The sequence below is a fragment of the Lissotriton helveticus genome, chromosome 2_1, assembly GCF_964261635.1.
Source record: "Lissotriton helveticus chromosome 2_1, aLisHel1.1, whole genome shotgun sequence".
Lineage (NCBI taxonomy): Eukaryota > Metazoa > Chordata > Amphibia > Caudata > Salamandridae > Lissotriton > Lissotriton helveticus.
The window spans coordinates 1960983212-1961002036 of record NC_136059.1 but is presented as its reverse complement, the minus strand read 5'-3'; the positions used below and the strand labels follow the sequence as shown (position 1 = coordinate 1961002036).

Genomic DNA, 18825 nt, shown 5'->3' with positions numbered 1-18825 from the left:
GTTCTCCATAAGTGACCTACCCCTTCATCATCCGTCCTTTGGGTGACTACAAATAAAATGTTTCTTTTTCAAATTAACATCAAAAGTGCTTCACTTCTAAAATATTAAATTTATTTTGTAATTTTTCGAAAAGCTTACAGATATCAGAATCGTTGGCTAATCACATCAATAATTTCAACATTATTGTCATTTAAATATAATCAATGATTTCATTTGTCAAGGGACAAAGGAACAAGGAGGTGTGATAGGAAAGTTGAACATTTAAGATAAAGCACATGCACTCTAAACAAAAGTAAACATGAATTCCTCGGTATGGTGCCGTCGAATGATACAAGCCATCCATCAAATGGTTTAGAAGCTATGCTACAATGGGGGCGAGAAATACAACAGGCAGAAGAAAAGCCATCAACTAAGATACAAGCAACTGAGATTGAAAAAAAGCCAATAATTGGGAAGCAATGAGCTACTCAGAGCCTATTGTAAATATTACTGTACGTAACAGGTCTCCATCAACAGAGAGATAAAAGTCAGTTCCCTTGTATATTCTTACTATCAACTGTTCTTTATTATAAAGCTAATCAGTGTTGGTGCAGACAGAAGCTTTGACTTTCAGGCAATGATATTCTTGAACCAACTCCCATCATACATCAGAAAATGCCCCTCAAAATTTGAACTAGAGAAGTTATAATAAAGTGGACTTCTAGGTTACTGTGGAGGTTAGCTCAATTATAACAAACAAATCGTTGCAAAGCAACAAAAAGTAGAACAGGTTATTGCTCCAATTCAAAAGAAACACTAACTAATCTAACCGCATAACCACTTGTGTTTCCTCTTCAAGACAGTCAAGTTTAAAAATACAGGGAAACTACTGTATCCAAGTAGAGGCATTCTTTCTTCTGTTCCAAGTACCCAGGAGAACAATTCTTTCAATACCTTACAGAGCCAATATGAAACTATTTATTCCTTAGGTAAAAAAAAAAATGTCCGGGGGGCGGAGCTTGCTCGGAATGGTAATGGCCGCCTGAGCCGACAGCTCTGCGTAGCCAACTCAATATTCGCCATTAATCCTGCATCTGCCCCTACCTGATCTCTGAAAGTCAGCGGAGAGACTGGGGGACAGGAGGAGCCGTCCAGGAGCATTCTACGCCCCGCTCAGTGAGAGAGCCGGCTGCCGGAGGGGGAGGTTCCTGCACTGGGCCCGCATCCCTGGCCTTGAGTGTGAAACACAGCCGACTGGGGAACCGGCGTCGGAAGATACGGCGGGTGCAGCTGGTGAGAGTGCGCAGACAGCCAGCACACGAGGAAAGAATGTGAGCGGCAGTTTGACAGACCCCTGGAGTAAAGAGAGGCTGTGGTTTGTTTGTGCCCTGATCTGCATAGCTGGTGAAGGACGCCGAACGCTTCAACGGCGGGGAGGCAGTCAGGGGCCTGCGAGACGCCATATTGCTGACATCGGAGGCGGTTCTCCCCTGCGTTGCGGGCCCGATAGCTGGAGGCGGATTGAGGAGACTGACGGCGGTGAGCGTTGTGGCGGTGCCTGGGGATACATAAGCAAGTTCAATGTGGATAGGGTAGCGAGCTGAAGCAACTGATGTTAAGGCCCCGAAGTTACATACGGCCACTGAGATCCACCAGGGAGTGTTGGAAGCACCAGATGTAGTACAGGGGCTGCTCCTTGAATGTGCGCTATCGAAAGGCTACTAATGCTGGCACCCTGGCAGTGCTGGGAGTCAGGCCACAATATTGGTATGGTCTTTAAGGCACTGGAAGATCCATTTCGTGTGTGGTATTAGCGCTGTGTTGTAGTGCCCTCGGTGTATGCGCCCCACGGACAAGGAAAATTCTGTGACGCATGTCAGGAACAGCAGAAGCACGCATTCCTTGATGGATACAGCGTGAAGAACCTATAACAGTTGAGACAGAGGTGGAGAGTACCTTGCGTCTGAGGTGCGGTAAGTGACTGTACGCGGCAGTAGACTGCTGGATAGACACCTTGGCTCTTGAGGGACGCGACATCAGTACTGCGCTCCCATGCGTGCAGTGCCCAAGTGAAGAGTATATTGAAAGACTGTTTGGAGGTGCTGAGGCCCGGTAGCTGGGAGTCGCAACAGCAACAAGAGGAGTACGGGCCCCGGATACTAGCTGATCACCCCTCAGAGTAGAAGAAGGGGGAAGTACGAATTGCTCACTGTGGATTTGGACTAAAGGTGCTACATGTCTGCATAGAAGGCTGCTCCAGAAACTGCGGAGGGAATCGAATATATAGCACAATGGGCAGAGTCGGCATGTCGCAACCTAAACTCGCTTTTGAGCAAAAGAAGACAAAAGGAAAAGATACCGCCTTGGAAGATGGCGATAATCCGCCAGACCCAGCAAATGAAGATGTGGAGGGTGATATTCGTTCGATGCTCGAAGCAATGGAGAAAGGCTTACAAAGCAGTTTTTCACACTAGGGTACTAAGATAGACTCCCTCTCCTACAGAATGGACAGAATGTCAGAACGCGTCGACAAGCATGCGGAGAGACTCGACATGTCAGAACGATGGATTAAGGAGGTTGAGGAAGCACAGACGACCATGGACACTGAACATAAGCATATGGGGAGAGTGTTGCAAATTCTCCAAGATAGGGTGGAGGACTTGGAAGCGCGCTCTCGTAGGAACAATTTGTGAATTACGGGTCTTCCGGAGTCAACCCCAACTGGCAACAGTGAGAAGTCTGTCGAACAGATGAAAGTTCCGCTTTTGGGAAGTGAAACATTCTCTCCCATTTTTGTCGTTGAAAGAGCACAATCGCTCGCTGGGTCCGCGCCCGGTGCCTGGAGTCCCCCTCCCGAGAACGATCATTGGGAAACTGCTCAACTACCGGGACGGAGACTCAGCGCTGAAAGCTGCCAGGAAGAAACAGTAACTGCAGTATGAAGGCTCCAACATCTCCCTGTACCCGTACTTCACAATCTGGGTGCAGGAGGCCCACAAGCAGTTTGCCCCACTGAAGCGCCAGCTGCGTGACCTCCACCTTGACTACGCCATGCTGTACCCAGTTAGACTGCGAGTCAACAGACAGGGTGAATCACATATTTTTACTGATCCGAAGACACTGCAGAAGGCCCTGAAAGAGTGGACTAAGGAGAAACGCTGCAGCCCGGAGTGAGGTCTCGAGGAGGGTGCTGTTGGAGGACAATTAGATGAGCAAGACTGAATGCGGAAACTGCTAAAGCCACAGATAGGAGGAACCCATTGGGAGATGGTTGCTGGGAATGGATTGGGAATTGTGGAAATGTTCATTTGATGCTTTATTGTTTAAGCTATGTCAGTTTTTGTGACGGGTACGGGAGTGCTGTTTCGTGGTCCTACGATTTTTGTGCTACCCGATGGGAATGCCATGACTAGCTGGGTGAGTGAGGACGAGTGGTGCTGGGGGGGCGGTGGGACCAACTGCAGAGGTTGCATATTGGCTACATGGAGCGCAGGTGTGGACTTTGTTGGTTTGGAACTAGTTTCCTACGTGTTGTGCAAACATCCGCCCATGAGTTTAGCACACTTCTTGGGGAAGCTTTATGGTGGGAGGGGTGGAGAAGGAGGGCTTGATATTTGTTTTTGGATTTCCTAAGAGTTGCAGAAACGTATGTTTGATTGATAAAGTATAGTGGGGGGAATTGCGGGGTATTACGGCCTGGCGAAGTTGGGGATAGTCTGACGTGGGCGGAAGGGGTTTGAGATGGAAGATTTTAACCTATAGGTACGTCGCCACTAGGTGGATGGTCGGTACACATGATGATAACATAATGGTAAGCAGTGACAGATTATAGAAACCACTTTCCACCATGACAGACCTGTTGTGGGACAGAATGTCCCCAATTGCAAGATTAGAGCGCTCACGTGGAATGTGAGAGGCCTTAATGATCATAGAAAGCTGAGGAAGGTCCTAGCCTATTTAGCGAGATATAATATTGACGTGGCGACCTTGCAGGGGACACACCTACCACAAGATAGCCCCATGCTGCGCTACAAGGGCTTGTTAGGAGATGTACATGCAGCAAGTTTCACTACACATGCGCAAGGGGTGCTTATGTGGATAAACGCCAGGTCTTTTCTCAAGCTAGAGCCACTATACACTGACAAGGAGGGGCGCTGTGTGATCTCTAGATGTAGAGGGAAGGGAGTGGAACTTTTATTAGTTAATGTCTGTGGCCCGAATTACGACAATCCCGCCTTTTATACTTCCTTATTGGAGACGGTTGGTGGGTGTGGAGCGGGAGAACAGCTGTGGTGTGGGGATTTCAATCTGATGTTGAATCCAAAGATAGATAGGTCCACTTACATCATCTGCACGCAGTCACACACTTGATGATACAACTTGACTTGTTAAATACGTGGAGACAGCGGTATCCGGAGAAAGGGGGATATACGCACTACTCAGCGTACCATGACCTACACCATGACCTACATACTTGCATAGATTATTGGTTAGCCGCAAGACGGATTCAGGATCGGGTCTGGCATTGTGAAGTATATCCACGTACACTTTTGGACCACTCCCCGTTGTTGCTGGTGTTTGAAACCACACAGACATCCATTCCCCCCTTTACGTGGATGTTCCCATCCTATTCACTGTTGGATACGGTTTTTAAAGAAGAGCTAGGGGAAGCAGTCAAAATATTTTTCACTACTAATATAGGATCGGTTGACAGTTTTCAGATCCTTTGGGAAGCATTTAAGGTATATATTTGTGGCATAAAGATGTCCAAGCATGCTGGGGTTCTGAACGCGATCCATAAAAGATTGTCGGATCTGGAGCACACGCTGAAGGGGCTTGAGAGCCGTCTCCAGGACGGAGCTAATGATGTATTTACATCTGAGCTCAATGCTCGGCTGGAGGAATATCAGGACACCGCAGATGTGTAAATTAAACATCTAGGCAAATACACCACTGTGCGTTCGTACAGCGAGGGGGAGAGGCCGGGAACGGTTCTAGCGCAGCTCCTAAAAAAGAAGCGGGAAAAGACGATAGTGACAGAGATTAAATCTGCATATGGGAACTCACTGCTGGAAGAGGTGGAGATAGCGGGGAGATTTCTGGACTGTTATTCAGAGCTGCATTCTACTCGAAGTAGCGGCTCCGTAGCTATTAGAATATTTGACGTATATTAAATTCCCATGGCTTAGGAACACACACCGAGAATTCCTTATGAGGCCTGTGGAGAAAGAAGAAATCATACTGACATTTCGGGTATGAAGTCAGGGAGCGCGCAGGGGGGGAGATGGCCTAACGGTGGCCTTTTATAAGGCATTTATAGACTTAATGGTCCATCATTTGGCTACGCTTTTTGATGATATGTGTGTCACGGGCACTATGCCCCCATCGATGAACGAAGTAATTATAGTTGCTATCTTGAAACCAGGCAAACCACCGTCTGAGTGCTCATCCTACCGCAAGCTTTCCTTGCTTAATGTAGATACCAAACTCTTTGCAAAGATTTTGGTTGATTGGTCCTGCTCGTCCCGCTATTGGTTGCACCGGAACAGGCAGGTTTTGTTCCAAACAGGATCTTAACTTTCAATTTACGAACTGTGTTCGGCGCTATGCAACATACCAGGCCGGAGATACCAGCGGTGGCGGTTTTCCTGGATATGGAAAAAGCATTTGACTCCATGGAATGGCCATTTATGCGTCGGGTCCTGCTGCGGATGGGGGTTGGGGATGTTTTTTTGCAGTTGCTAGCGATATTATACAGTGCACCTAGGGCTAGAGTAAAAATTGGTAACTTGGTGACGGACTCTATACGCATAACTAGAGGTAGGCGGGAGGGCTGCCCGTTGTCTCCTATTCTCTATGAGCTGGTTGGTGAACCCTTGGTCTGCGCACTACAAGAATATCACAGATTTTAGGGCATCAGATTTTGCAATATAAGTTGATGGTCTCCACTTACGCAGACGATACGTTGCTCTATGTGCGTGACCCTACACAGCACCTTTCTTCTGTGCTGCGTGAGGTGGTACAGGTCGGGGCTTTGTCTGGCCTGAAGGTCAATTGGCCAAAATCCATCATATTTTCTGTTACGCCCTTTACGGTGCCGTTTGAGCCCGACTATCCACTACAGTGGACTACTGAGTAGGTGAGGTATCTTGGGATCAAAATTCATATGAATTCGGAGGTGGTGTTCAGGGAAAATTACGGGGTGGCTATAGACAGATTAGAGGATGACTTGGAGAATTGGAATTACCTGCCACTGTCTCTGTTAGGCAGAGTCTCCATAATGAAAATGGTAGTCCTCACCTGTTTTTTATTTCTGTTCCATAATATTCCAATGGTTCTCCCGGATTCTTTCTTTCGCTGACTCAAATCTCTGATGATTAGGCTGGCATGGGCATGGGCAGGGAAGCAGGCACGTGTTCGATGGGATGTCCTTTCGCTGCCATATCACATGGGAGGGTTGGGTGCCACAGATTTGGACCTGTACTATCGGTCAGCCCAAAGTGCACACGCTTCCCAGTGGATGCATGGCCGGTCGGACACCCCACACTTACATATTGAGATGGCCGTGGCTTCCCCTCAGCCTCTACCAGTTTTACTATTCCTTTCTCCAGATCGCAGAATTGGGATGTTAGACTCGGTGAACGCCACAACACATGCTTGGCATCATCTCCTGAAAATGCAGGCGGGGGCTATACTGTACTCTCCGCATGCATTATTAGAATGGTGCCACTGGCTGCCCCCCTGCAGGGAGAGAGGAGTTACAAGGTTGCTCAATTCCATAGGCGCTTGGACAGTCGGGGATTTATTCGAAGAGGGCACCGCAAAGAACTGGGAACCGGTAGCGACGGGAGATATAGTTGTAACTCCCCTTATTAAATTTCACACACGCTTTAACACATATCCTGGGTGAGGTCCTGGCGGAGCCGCCGGAAGTACCCTCTTTATCCTATATTATCATGGCTGAGTCGCCGCAAAGAATAGTCTCCAGAAGTTATAGGCTGTGCATGGATGACAGGGCAAACCATTATACTGAAGCCCGACTGGCGTGGCAGGGAGACCTGGGTAGGGAGATAGACGACGCAATGTGGGCCTATTGTTGTACTAGTACAAAACGCATATCGCTGAATAGTAGACACAGGCTCCTTCACTTCAAATACTTGAATAAGGTATATTACTCCCCGGAAAGACTCAGTAGATACGGATTGAGGGATGGGGCTGAATGCGATAGATGTAATGAACAGAGAGCTGACTTTATACACGTGGTGTGGCTGTGTCCGGGGTTAGCCAAATTTTAGGACTTAATACTTAAGAAACTGGAACGGATTGTGGAACAGCTTCTCCCCCTGGATCCATCACGGCCGCTATTGGGGTATTCCAAACTTATAACTAAAGGGGTACGCAGACTGGCGGATATGGGACTTCTGCCGGTGACGTGCAATGTGTTGGCTACGGGGCCCAACCCCTACGATTGCACAGTGGTCGAATGATATGATGTACTGTAGTACACAAACGGAAAATTTTAGTGATCTGCTGCCAATCACGAAGCCGACCCAAGAACTTTTGGGCTTTGTGTAAGACATACATTGATACGAGGGGGAGTGTAACCACCACTATTGCAGCTGATAGTCCGGGAATACGAGAGATTGACTCAATTGTTCAATGGATCTCAGGACTAAACAAATACTGGTGGCTGTCTTAATGGAAGTGTGGCATTGTATATTATTTGGCTGGGTGGGCGGGGAGTGAGTTCCCTCGCAACCGAAAGCTATGAACTCTGTCATACTTGAAACTTTTTGGTGACTATGCTTAAAATGCTATAGGATAATATGTACAATGGTTTTTATATGTAAACCTTAATAAAGCATTACATTTTTTGTAAATGTACCTGCAATCCTGTAGCTACACCTTCCACATTTTTCCACTCCCAGGTGTTTGTGTGAGAAATCACACCAACTTTGACAAGCACTGCAATAAAAACAGCTTGCCTGTAAAGGAAATACAAAGAAAATGAACAGTTAATCATTAACGAGATTTCTAAATCATTATGGTGAATTGTAAGTTAGGAACAAGAAGCACCATCATTAGCGTTTGTAAGGAGAACAGGTAATTTGCCTATAACAATGGTTAACGGACTCAGAAGTGAATGCACCAGGGTCGGTCATGTCCTCTTTATGGATCCCCTGTTTAGATCGTGAGTGTAATCAACTGTATTAAGGTGAGGTGTAGAGAGTCAGGACCAGAGACAGGAGCAGGAAAGGAAACTAAAGGCATTTGTGCAGAAGCAGGGGTGTCAAGTTTTCGTGGGGTATGGTATGTAAATTTAGTGGGGCTCTTATGACCATTTGGCACAGTACAATGACAATAACATCGTTTTACACTATTACTCTACACCATCTTTTACAGCCTCTGTACCTTCTATGTCCTGTGTGCCTCTCTGCAAGCCCCTTCACTTCTCCACTGCCCTGGCTCAGCCCTCTCTGGCTTCTAGCACGTGCACAACTACCATTCACATCATTCTGAATTCCTGCCAGCAGCCAACTAACATGTTTGACACCTTTAGGCATGCATGGTTATTCAGCTCTTGGCATTCTCAAACTTGTAACTTTGATTTGCTCATTATACATTAGGGCTAAAGAATTTTAGCAATCAATGTGTTGTTGACTAAAAAGTCTGGACTGTGATGAGATGGGGTGACACCTGCACCTCCCTCTGATCTCTTCCGCGAACCACACTTTTACTGTTTCTCTCACCTATTCCTTGATACATATCAGTATTATGTTGCAATACTTTTTTTTTGTTAAATATTTTGTATTGAAGATTCACAAAGCAATAACAAAAAAATAAACACTTGAAATCGAGCTTGTATATCAGAGTTATTGCAATTGTTTAAGAGAAAAACATAAGTAATATGGAAAGTGTATATATAAAGAAAATAGAAGAGAGCACGAGTGAGAGGTAAAGCAGGACAAACTGGTTTAAAGAAAAGAGGAGTAGTACAGAAAGAAAAAGAGGAATTAGATGATCAAGGTAATGATTGTGAGGAAAGATAGGTGATAAAGGGTAACCAATATAAATCAGATTTGATTTCCTAACATAATGTTAATGAGGAAACATTACGTATTCTGTGTTCATCGCATAAAAATTCCACAATGTTAACGTAGATAACTTAGATGTATCTTTCCAACAAAAAAATACAATGGGTCCCAAATGATACAAAAATTGGGGAAAATTGAGTGACAACCAACAAGCTGTATGTCGCAAAACATAATACTTGGAAATAGCTGGCCAAATTTAACAAGTTATGTTATTGACACCCCTTCTAGGAGGCTGGTGCAAGGATGCAGATTACTTTGTTGAAGTAGATCCCTTCTTTGTATAAAGCAGCCTAGTGCAAATAATGAGTAAGAAAAAGCTATGCTGCTCTGTAGTATCTTTTACAGTTTAATTAAAATTAACAAAGAAAAGAAGAATGCACACATCACAGGTTTGGATGGCATCTTTAAAATAAAGTGTGGCCTAGAGTTTGTTAAAGTGGACTAGGTTACAGTGATTGAAATATTAAGTAAATATGGCATTAAAGGCTGCACTGAGTGAGTTAAATTTGATGGATGCTTCAAACGTAGATTTCTCACTTTCTGAATCTTTCTAGGCACTAGACTAAATCCAGAAGCACTTGCAGTAGTTAATTCGTGCTGGCAGGCGGGGGCCAGTGGCCTTCGTTGTACCTCCGCTCCCACCTCTGGACATGACGACAGAGCCACATATGGGTGCCACCCCTTAAGTTAACATAGGTTCCTTCATTGATATTTTCCATGTCCTAAAAAGCAGTGCATGAGTGACATAGTGCATAAGGACGTCTTTCCAATCCACCTCCTCCAGGTGACCCAGCCACCCCTCCCAGCGAGCACGGAGCCGATCTAGGGACGTGGGGCCATTGTTCACCAGGGAGCGGTAAATCTGTGACATTATTACCCCCCCCCCCCCCATACACCCCCCCACCCCCGAACCTAGGTTCTCCATCATCGCCTATGCCTCCAAGGGGCTAAATTCAGGGAAAGAGGTGGGAGATGGAATATTTGTGGTGGGCATGCCTGAGTTGTAGGTTACTTGTAAAATTGGGAGGGAAGGAGGGAGTGGCGTTGTGTAGGTCTGCAAAAGATCGGATATGGTCCCCCACCCAGACGTCTCCTAGTAACGAGATCACAACGATGGAAGTCTTGGAGAGATGAGACCTCCCCCAGCCAGGCTCCGCTGCACAGGGGCGTCTGTTTGGTGAGTTTCCGGTCCCACTTTACGTAGCGGAGGGCTGTGCACCAGGCCATGAGCACCGTCCTGGTGACGGGGGCAGAGACTGTGGCACGGGGCTCCCATACAGGTATGCTTGGATCTGCGCAAAGTCTATTAACCTGAGTTCCACTTGGTACGCCGGGTAGGACCAGCTGCCTGCGAACCAGTCGTGGATCACGATGAGCCTTGTGGCCAGGTAGTAAAGGTGAAGATTAGTCACCCCCATGCCTCCGTCAAAGGGGGAATGCAGCAATGTGCTAGAGACAGTCGCAGCCTCCCGCTTCCCCATAAAAACCAGGTGAAGATGCCATCTAATTCCCGAAACCAGCTGACTGGGAGATGAGTGATGGTATTTTTTAGGATGTATAGGAAGCGGGGGAGGACCATCATTTTAAAGAGGCCACTCCTGCCCAGGGGGTTGAGAGGGAGGGATTGCCATTTCCAGAGGTCCGCCTTGGCCCTAGCGACCAAGGGTGTAATGTTCAGAACCAACTCGAGTTCCGGTAGGAGAGGACCCACACACCCAAGCACTTGAACGATTGCCTGCGTAGAGGAATAGTCGTTTGGCTGTCAAAGCATGCCAGGGATGGATGTAGGGGGACCAGGGTGGATTTTGCCGGGTTGAGTCTGAGGCCAGAGACCCGTTCAAAGGCAGAAAGGGCACCCAAGCATCTGGGATCAGAGCTCTCTGGGTCCGCCAAGAAAAGGAGGACGTCATCTGCGTACAGAGCTATCTTGACAATCTGAGCCCGATCCCAGGCACAACCACGGATGAGGGGTTTGACGGATGAGGGAGGCCGGGGGTTCCATCGCCAACGTGAATAGAAGCGGCGAGAGCGGGCAGCCTTGACGGGTGCCCCTCTCGATGGGGAACATCTAGATAGCTCACCATTAATGAGGACACGTGCCTTGGGAATAGAGTAAAGGACCCGAATAAGGCGTCTGAACGGTTGGGCCGAAACCCATCCTCGCCAACACGTCCTAGAGATAGCTCCAATCCACCGTATCAAATGCTTTTTCAAAATCTATGAAAAGCAGAGCCAGGTATGGGGTGAGGTGATGGCGGTGGGCAAGGCCAAAGTGGAGGCAGCGTATGCAATGTCGGGTGCCCCGGGCAGGCATGAAGCAGCATTGGTCTGGCAGATGGGGACGGAGCCATTGGGCCACCGCAGTGGCGAAGATTTGGACCTCTGTATTGATAAGAGAGATAGGGCGGTAGTCCGCACAGTCAAGGGAGGGAGGCTGTGTCTTTGGGATGACAACATCAGTTTCGGGCGGGAAGGACCCTTCGTCTACTACGTGATTAAACAGCTCCGTTAAGTAGGGGACCAATTCATCTCGGTAGGACGCGTAATATTCTTGGGGGTCACGTCGGGCCCGGGCGTCTTGCCGGAGTGCAACAGTGAAATAGCCCCAGGTATCTCTTCTGGAGTGAAAGGAAGGTCCAGAGTCTCTGAGACAGTCTGGGGAAGGCAGGGCAGCTGGGTTCAGGTCTCAGCCAACAAATCCGCCAGGGAGGTCCGAGGAGGGTGGGCTGCATAGAGGGCCGTGTAAAATCTAGCGAAAGTTTGGGCAATGGCGCGGGACGTGACGTGGTGAATCCCGGTCTCAGACCGAATCTCGGGAATAATGCCGTTAGCTTTGGGATAGGGCACTAAATTATGAAGTAATTTACCATTTTTATCACCCAAACCATAGACGTGTGCCACCGAGGATCGCCAAAGCATTTTAGCGGACTCCAGCGAGGTCCGGCGAATCTCTTCGCGGACCAGTGTAAGCTGCCGAGTGGAGTCGTCGCTGTCATCGGTAGTTTGGGCTCCCTCCAACTGCCCCGCCTGGGCTTCCAGCTGTACAAGTTAAGCGGACTGCTTCATGCGCTTCGCGTGAACCAAGCCTCTGGCCATACCCCATACCAAGTCCTTGCCGACCTCCCACAGCATTCCCGGCGAGGAAACCGAACCAGCATTGGTTGAGAAATAAAGCCTCAGTTCCTGCCGAGGGACTTAAGAAATGTGGCATCTGCAGGAACCAAGCATTCATCCTCCATATTCCACAGGTGCCAGTAAGGTAGGTCCCAAGACAGATGGAAACGGGGGAATGGTCTGAGATACCCCTGGGCAATATAGAGGCCCCGAACATCAATTGACAGTCCGTAGTGGGCAGCAGGAACATGTCGATATGGGAGTGGGTGTGGTGGGCCGGCGAAGTGTGGGTGTATTGTTTCTTGCGGATGTTCTACACCCTCAAGGCATCGCAGAAACCTAGGGCAGAGGACCAATCAGATAGGCGTTTTGCAGAGGCAAGGCGGTGGGTCAATAGAGTGCCTGTCGTGTCATGCGAAGGTTGCAGGACGGCGTTAAAGTCGCTCCCAACAACCGTCAGGCCCTGTGGGAAGGAGGAAAGCACAGGTGTGAGGCAGCGAAGGGCAGAGGCCATGGTGGCGGGGGGATGTATGTACACAGGAGACTAAGAGGGTGACCTTCCATCGTACCTGTCAGGGCCACGTAGAGGCCTTGTGTGTCCATCTCGGCTCTGGCCAGGGTAAAGTGAAGCCCTCGCCTAAGTACTATGGTTACCCCGGGAACCCCGTGTAAAGCCAGAGTGCCAGACCCTGTCAAACCCGTATCGGACGAGGAAGTTGCATTTTGAGCCCAGGAGGTGTGTTTCCTGTGGAAACAGGATGTCAGGCACGTGTCAGTGGACTCTACAAAGAACAGCAGTACGTTTGATACAGTCAAGTAGGCCATTGACATTCCAGTAGAGGATGTGGAGGGTCCTATTGAAGGTGGATGCCATTGAGGTGGGTGGTATGTGGATGAGGGGACCCAAGCGCGAAGGTGCCCGGGTCCCAAGAGAAACAATCCTCCGCGGCCCGAGGCGCTGGGTGGAAGGTGTGTGAACTGGTGAGCCTCGTGTCTTCGGCGAAGGCATTCATGTGAGTGCGGCTACTGATAAGAACAGGAAACAGCGGCCCGTAGACGGCTACAAACAACATACTGTAGGGAGACAACGGTCGTCCGCTCTCCCTTGCCCCCAGCTCCACCCGCCCCACACTTCTGAAGAGAAAGCATCTGTCGCCCTGAAAAGAGACAACAATTCAAACCAACAACCCCACAGTGAGGTTAAATGCTAAGCAAAAATGGTTAGCGGAACAGGAACATGGCAGAGATGGACCCCCTCCATGTAGCCGGATAAAAGATACTTCAACAGCTGTAATCATGTTAGGACAACGTTGCAACCAGTACTGTAAGCAAGTTCTGGGATTAAATTAGAAAGTAGTTCACCAAACTCAGGGAAACATTAAAGTTAGATCGCCCCCTGTCGAGGGGATTTCGAGAACGTCTTACTGCAGGAGCCTCACGGAAGTGAGATACAAAGTTCTTGAGTGGTGCAGCTCAGGTGTTCTCATCCTCACAGGATCCACGGATCGCAGGGCTCCTAGACAGGTCAGAATCTGACACGGCGTCTCGCAGGGTTTCAGAGGGGTCCAGGATACTGCTCAGGTCGATCAGTGAGGTAGTCGGACTGGGGGAGGCGGACTTCCGAGTCGGAGCCTGGGAGGGAGAGTGCGGAGTTTGCACATCCGACGAATGGAATCCCCCCCCCCCCCCCGACGGTCGTTATTCTTGCGGGACCTAGTCCGGTGCCGCTGGGGCTTAGGCAAGGTTGGGTGTGGCTGCGGGGGGACCCGCTGGGCGTGAGAGGGAGCCCGTCGAGTCAGAAGGGGCCGCTCCTCCGTGAGCCAAGTCCAGGCCACTTGGGGGGTGTCAAAAAAGAATGTCTTGTCCTGGAAGATGACCTTGAGCCGGGCTGGGAAGAGAAGACCATAACTGAGGCCCATGGCACAGAGCTTTTGTTTGACTTCATCGTAGGATCGGCGTTGAGTCTGCACCCCCTGGAGTAGTCCGGGAAAACCATAATTCTGGTGTTTTGAAACTACAGTGGACCATGAGCCCTGGCTGCCCCAACGATAGCGTCTCTGTCCCGGAAATAAAAGACTCTCAGGATTATGGGTCGAGTAGAAGCTCCAGGCGGAGGTTTGGGAGCCAAGGAGCGGTGGGCCCACTCCACGGCAAACCAGGGCAAAAGTCTCTCCTTGGGCATCAAGGAGCGCACCCATGTTTCTACAAACGTATCAGCATGGCTTTGCTTCACTCCCTCGGGAAAACCCAGAAGGCGCAGGTTGTTCCTCCTCGACCTATTTTCGTCCACCTGGATCTTAAGTTGGCCAATGTCGTTTTCTGCCGTGGAGATACGGGATTCCGCCTCCGTGATGCGAGCCGTAGCGTTGTGCAGGTCCTGGCGGATGAGAGCCAAATCCACCCTCACCTTTCCAATCTTGTTCTCCACCGAGGCCTGTGACGTGCTTATCGCCTGAAGGATGGTGGATAGATCACCCCCAGTGACTCCAGGTGTGATAGGTGTCTGCCCGCCAGGATCCCGATCTGATGTGGTAAATTGGTCCATTTTAGTTTGGGTAGGAGGGACAAGGTTCTGTGGGGTGCGAGTTCTGCCCATCGCCTCCAAGAAGTCAGTCCGGCACAGGCAGATGTGGGCGGCGGTCCCACAGGGGAGGGGGGAAAGGTAGGCCTCAGACATCCAGACCGTCTATGCTCAGCTCCGGGAGCCCAAGTCCACCCAGGCCCAATAGAAGCAAGAGGAAGAGAGTACCCTGGGCTCAACCTCAGGCCGGGTGGAGCGGTCCTCCAGGGGGTGACCAGGTCAGTCCGGGCGCCAGTTACAGTACCCCAGCTCAGATCCGCGCAAAGAAAGAAGAAGGGGGGGGGTGGAGGCGCCAGAGTTGTTCCACCGCACTGCCACCCGACGCTTGTAGCCGATCCCCACCCCCGAACCCCACTTGCCGGAGTAGACACTGAGGAGGCGAGAAGGGGGTCACACCATGTGCAACATTCCGTCCACCAACTGTTGTTTTTGCATTTGTCATCCCGAGTGGGACGGGTATGATCAGACGTGAGTCCCGTGCTCTCCTTGCTACTGGAATCAAGCTATTCTGGCTGGTGAAGGCTGATAGCCAGAAACCGGTCCTAGGATGCTTGATTCCGGTCCAGGGAAGACATGGCTTGGCAGTTCGGGCTGGACTGTTCCCATGAGGCACAGGGTCAAGACTGATTTGCATATGGCCATGTCTGAACTGGGGTGGCTTGGTGAGCAAAATAACGATGGATTAAACCCAGATCTGTGACTGGGGGTGAATGTTTTGCCATTGTGCAACATCCCATCCATCATCTTGTGTGTTTTGGGGGTCACACACGAACCAGGGACCAAGCGACCCGGCGGAGGCAGGTGGGCCGCCTCTCCCACGCAGGACCACAGTGATGGTCAGGATCAAGCCTAGGGCAGCCCAGTCAATTGTGCCAGGGACACCAAGCAGCTCAGGAGACGGGCCTGCGGCCGGTCGCAATGTAGAGGAGCCGGCCCAGGATCCCCAGAGGAGGGAAAGTGTGGGGAAACAATGGAAGAGGGTGGAGCGGGGCACTAGGTCACCTCCTCGCCTCCCGCCACCCGATATGGTGGCCGGTCCTCAATCCCAAAGTCCCGTTCACCAGTGATGGGGAGAGCAAGGGGCAGCACAACAGGTCCACAACCAGTCGGAGGTCAGTCCTCCCTCCACACTGGGCAAGGCCCCGGGCATGGCCGGGCCCTTGGAGTAACTCTGTGCACGGTCACCGCTACCCGATCCGGTAGCCGGGATCAGTCCTCACCAGGTCGCCGGGCCTCCCAGCCTCAGACTCAGACGGGTGCGGGGCGCCAAGGGAAGCGCAGCCAGGTCAGGGAAGGAGTGTCCCTCTCCAACACATCAGCCTCAACTGGTCCAGAGGTCCCCCGCCTCTGCCTGTGCAGCAGCAGATAGGGCCCAGGCCCTAGAGCGACGTTGGCGAAGGTGGGAGGCCCAACCCGGGGACAACAGTCCACACCCCCGGCAGGCCCAATCACTCACCGGGGGAGCAGAGAAGTCTAGGCCGCAGGTGATTCAGGCGCATAGCTAGAGCCTAGGACGACTCCAGGCCCGCTCCGCCTCGATTCGCCGCCGCCCGATCTCGGCTGCCGGTCCAGCCGGATAGGTTCGCTACCGTCCGACGGATCTCGTCTCCCGGTCGGCCCAAGGATCTCCAGCAGCACGCCCTAGGCCCACGGGGCAGAGCAGGCATTTGGCCCAGAGGCAGACAGGCCCCGATCCTGGGCCCACCAGCAACGGCGGCCGAGCCCGTCCGAGCCCCCAACCGACTACCCCGTTGAGAGCAGCACCCGGACTTAGCGATCAGGAGGGACCTCCGACCCCGGCGTCCAGTACAGAGGGCGGGCCTCGCACCGCAGGCCCAAGCCATAGCGCTCCGTCACCCCTCTCTGATGTCAGCAGGACTGGCCTGCAGGTGAGCACCACCTTTCCGGCGCCGCAGCCGGGTTCTCGGAGGGGTATTCAGCGGCGGCCAAGTTTTGCAGTCCTGGGGTGGGCCGCAGCCGGAGCCGCCATATTCTCCATGCAGCCGCAGGCAAGGGGCAGAAAGGGGCCGGCAAGGCGTCAATCTGTCTGAAAACCGGCCCAGAGCACAGTGATGGTGACAGCAGGTCTCGGATGGTGATAATCCCGGTCGGATGGCAGCTGTTGATGACGGAGGGGGTCTGGATCACTCTTAGAGTGCGACCGCCATCTTGACGCCTCAGGCCTTAGCCCAACCATGTGTATATACTTTTACACACAGACGTGTGTGTACATTAATTTTTCTTTTAGTACTCCAATTTTTTTTTTATTTTAGCCTGACAAGTATCCCCAAGTCCGCTTCCGGGCTTTTAACACCCCAAGAGCATTCTCGATCAAGCTGCCATCTTACAAATGTATCCTGCACAATGCTGGAAACAAACACATCTTGACTATACAAATGGGAGAAGATATTAACTCAAGTCAGTGTATCCCTAAGAAGATAAACATCTGCTATATTTTACTACTACACACAAGCACAAAACAGAATTTTGAAAAAGTTAACACACTCACGCACATAAATTACTTTTGTTCTCGCTCTCTATTTTTCAATTAAAGATATCTGTATCCCAGTGGCTTTTAAAAAGTTTGTTTAAAGGAGCTGCCAGTTTTGTGCGGGACAAAAACTGTGTTATTCAGGAGAATCTCCTGGATTCCAAGTCAGTGTACTTGGAGCTTGTGCACATCAGAACATTCCCTGTATACAGTGCATATCCAAGTGTCTCCGGGCCTGCATCACTATCTGGTGACACTCACCTGTGAAAGCATGTTCATGGCTTGTGTCCTCACATGCTGCATGCTGACACTTAATAAATACTAGGTTCAAGAATCTATTCTCACACCTTGGGCCACCTCCAAGCGTCAGGAAAGAGAAAGGCCTGCTACTTCTGTTTAGAACAAAAATGTATCTATTTCCCAGACTTTTGGCATAGTATGTCATCTAGTACGGCAATAAAATCACACTGTGGATTCACCAAATTAAAAGTTAAAATAGCGACATGTTTTTAGGTCGAGCCTAGAGCCAGCGTGCATGAGCTGCTCTTTTGAGGAGTAGGTCAATAGAGGCTCCGCCCACTCTCCTCCTATATTTGCCATTGGCTTGTGTCTTTGTCTGTCCTAAATGCTGGCTTCTGATTCGTTGATAGACGTGTTAGTCCCTCCTTAGTACCGCCTCCTCTTCATTTGTCACCTCCCAAGGCGATTGGCCAATTAACTTCGGTTGTTACACGGTATGTGTTATTTTGACTGTGAGCACTATTTTGTTTAATGAGGTTCTCCTATGGCAGGCACGATGTGCTTTGGTGCCTTCTTCTCCACCCCCTCTTCCTCCCTCCTATTGTCCGTGCCTTCTCCCTCCCTCCTGTTGTCTGTGCCTACCCCGCTTTCCCCCTCATTGTTCTTGCCTTCTTTTCCACCCTCACCCTCCCTCCCGTTGTCCATGCCTTCTTAACCCCTCCCCGCACTCCTGTGGTCTGTACCTTCTCCCACTCCCAGCCCTCCTTCCAGTTGTCTGCGCCTTCTCCCCCTCCCTGCCCTCCCTCCCGTTGTCGACGCCTTCACCCCCTCCCCCTGTGGTTGTGATGCCTACCATTTGCAATGCAATAGGTCTAGCTTAAATGAAAGACCTATTGCATTGCAAATGAAATGAAATGAAATGAAACGTAAACTTATAAAGCGCGATTGCTGCCCTGAGGCATCCAAGCGCTAACTAGAGAGTGCGGCCACATTGTCAGAGGCGATCAACCAGGGAATTAGTTGTGAGCGTTAAAAAGGAAAGTCTTTAGTTGTTTGCGAAAGGATGACAGATCAGAGTTGGACCTAATTTGGAGGGGAAGGGTGTTCCACATTTTGGCGGCATTATAGGAGAACATCCTGCCACCAGCTCTCATTCTTTTAATTCTGGGAACTGTGGCTAGGAAGGCCTGGCTAGAACTAAGGTATTTTCTAGGGTGGTACTGTGTGATTAGTTGGCGGCTAATTGCCGGTCTTTTGTGCCAGAAGGATTGATGAGATATGCACATTGCCTTAAAGGCAATTCTTTGCCGGACCGGGAGCCAGTG

The 18825-nt window shown here is 50.2% G+C and overlaps 1 protein-coding gene across 1 annotated transcript in view; it reads right to left on the bottom strand.

The window, feature by feature from the left end:
* Positions 1–18825, bottom strand: part of TMEM184C (transmembrane protein 184C) — a 197588-nt gene that overhangs the window by 24491 nt on the left and 154272 nt on the right. Inside the window, exon 8 of the mRNA XM_078676898.1 lies at positions 7865–7964. Coding sequence (XP_078533024.1) covers positions 7865–7964 — 100 coding nt within the window. The remainder of the gene's footprint in view (positions 1–7864; positions 7965–18825) is intronic.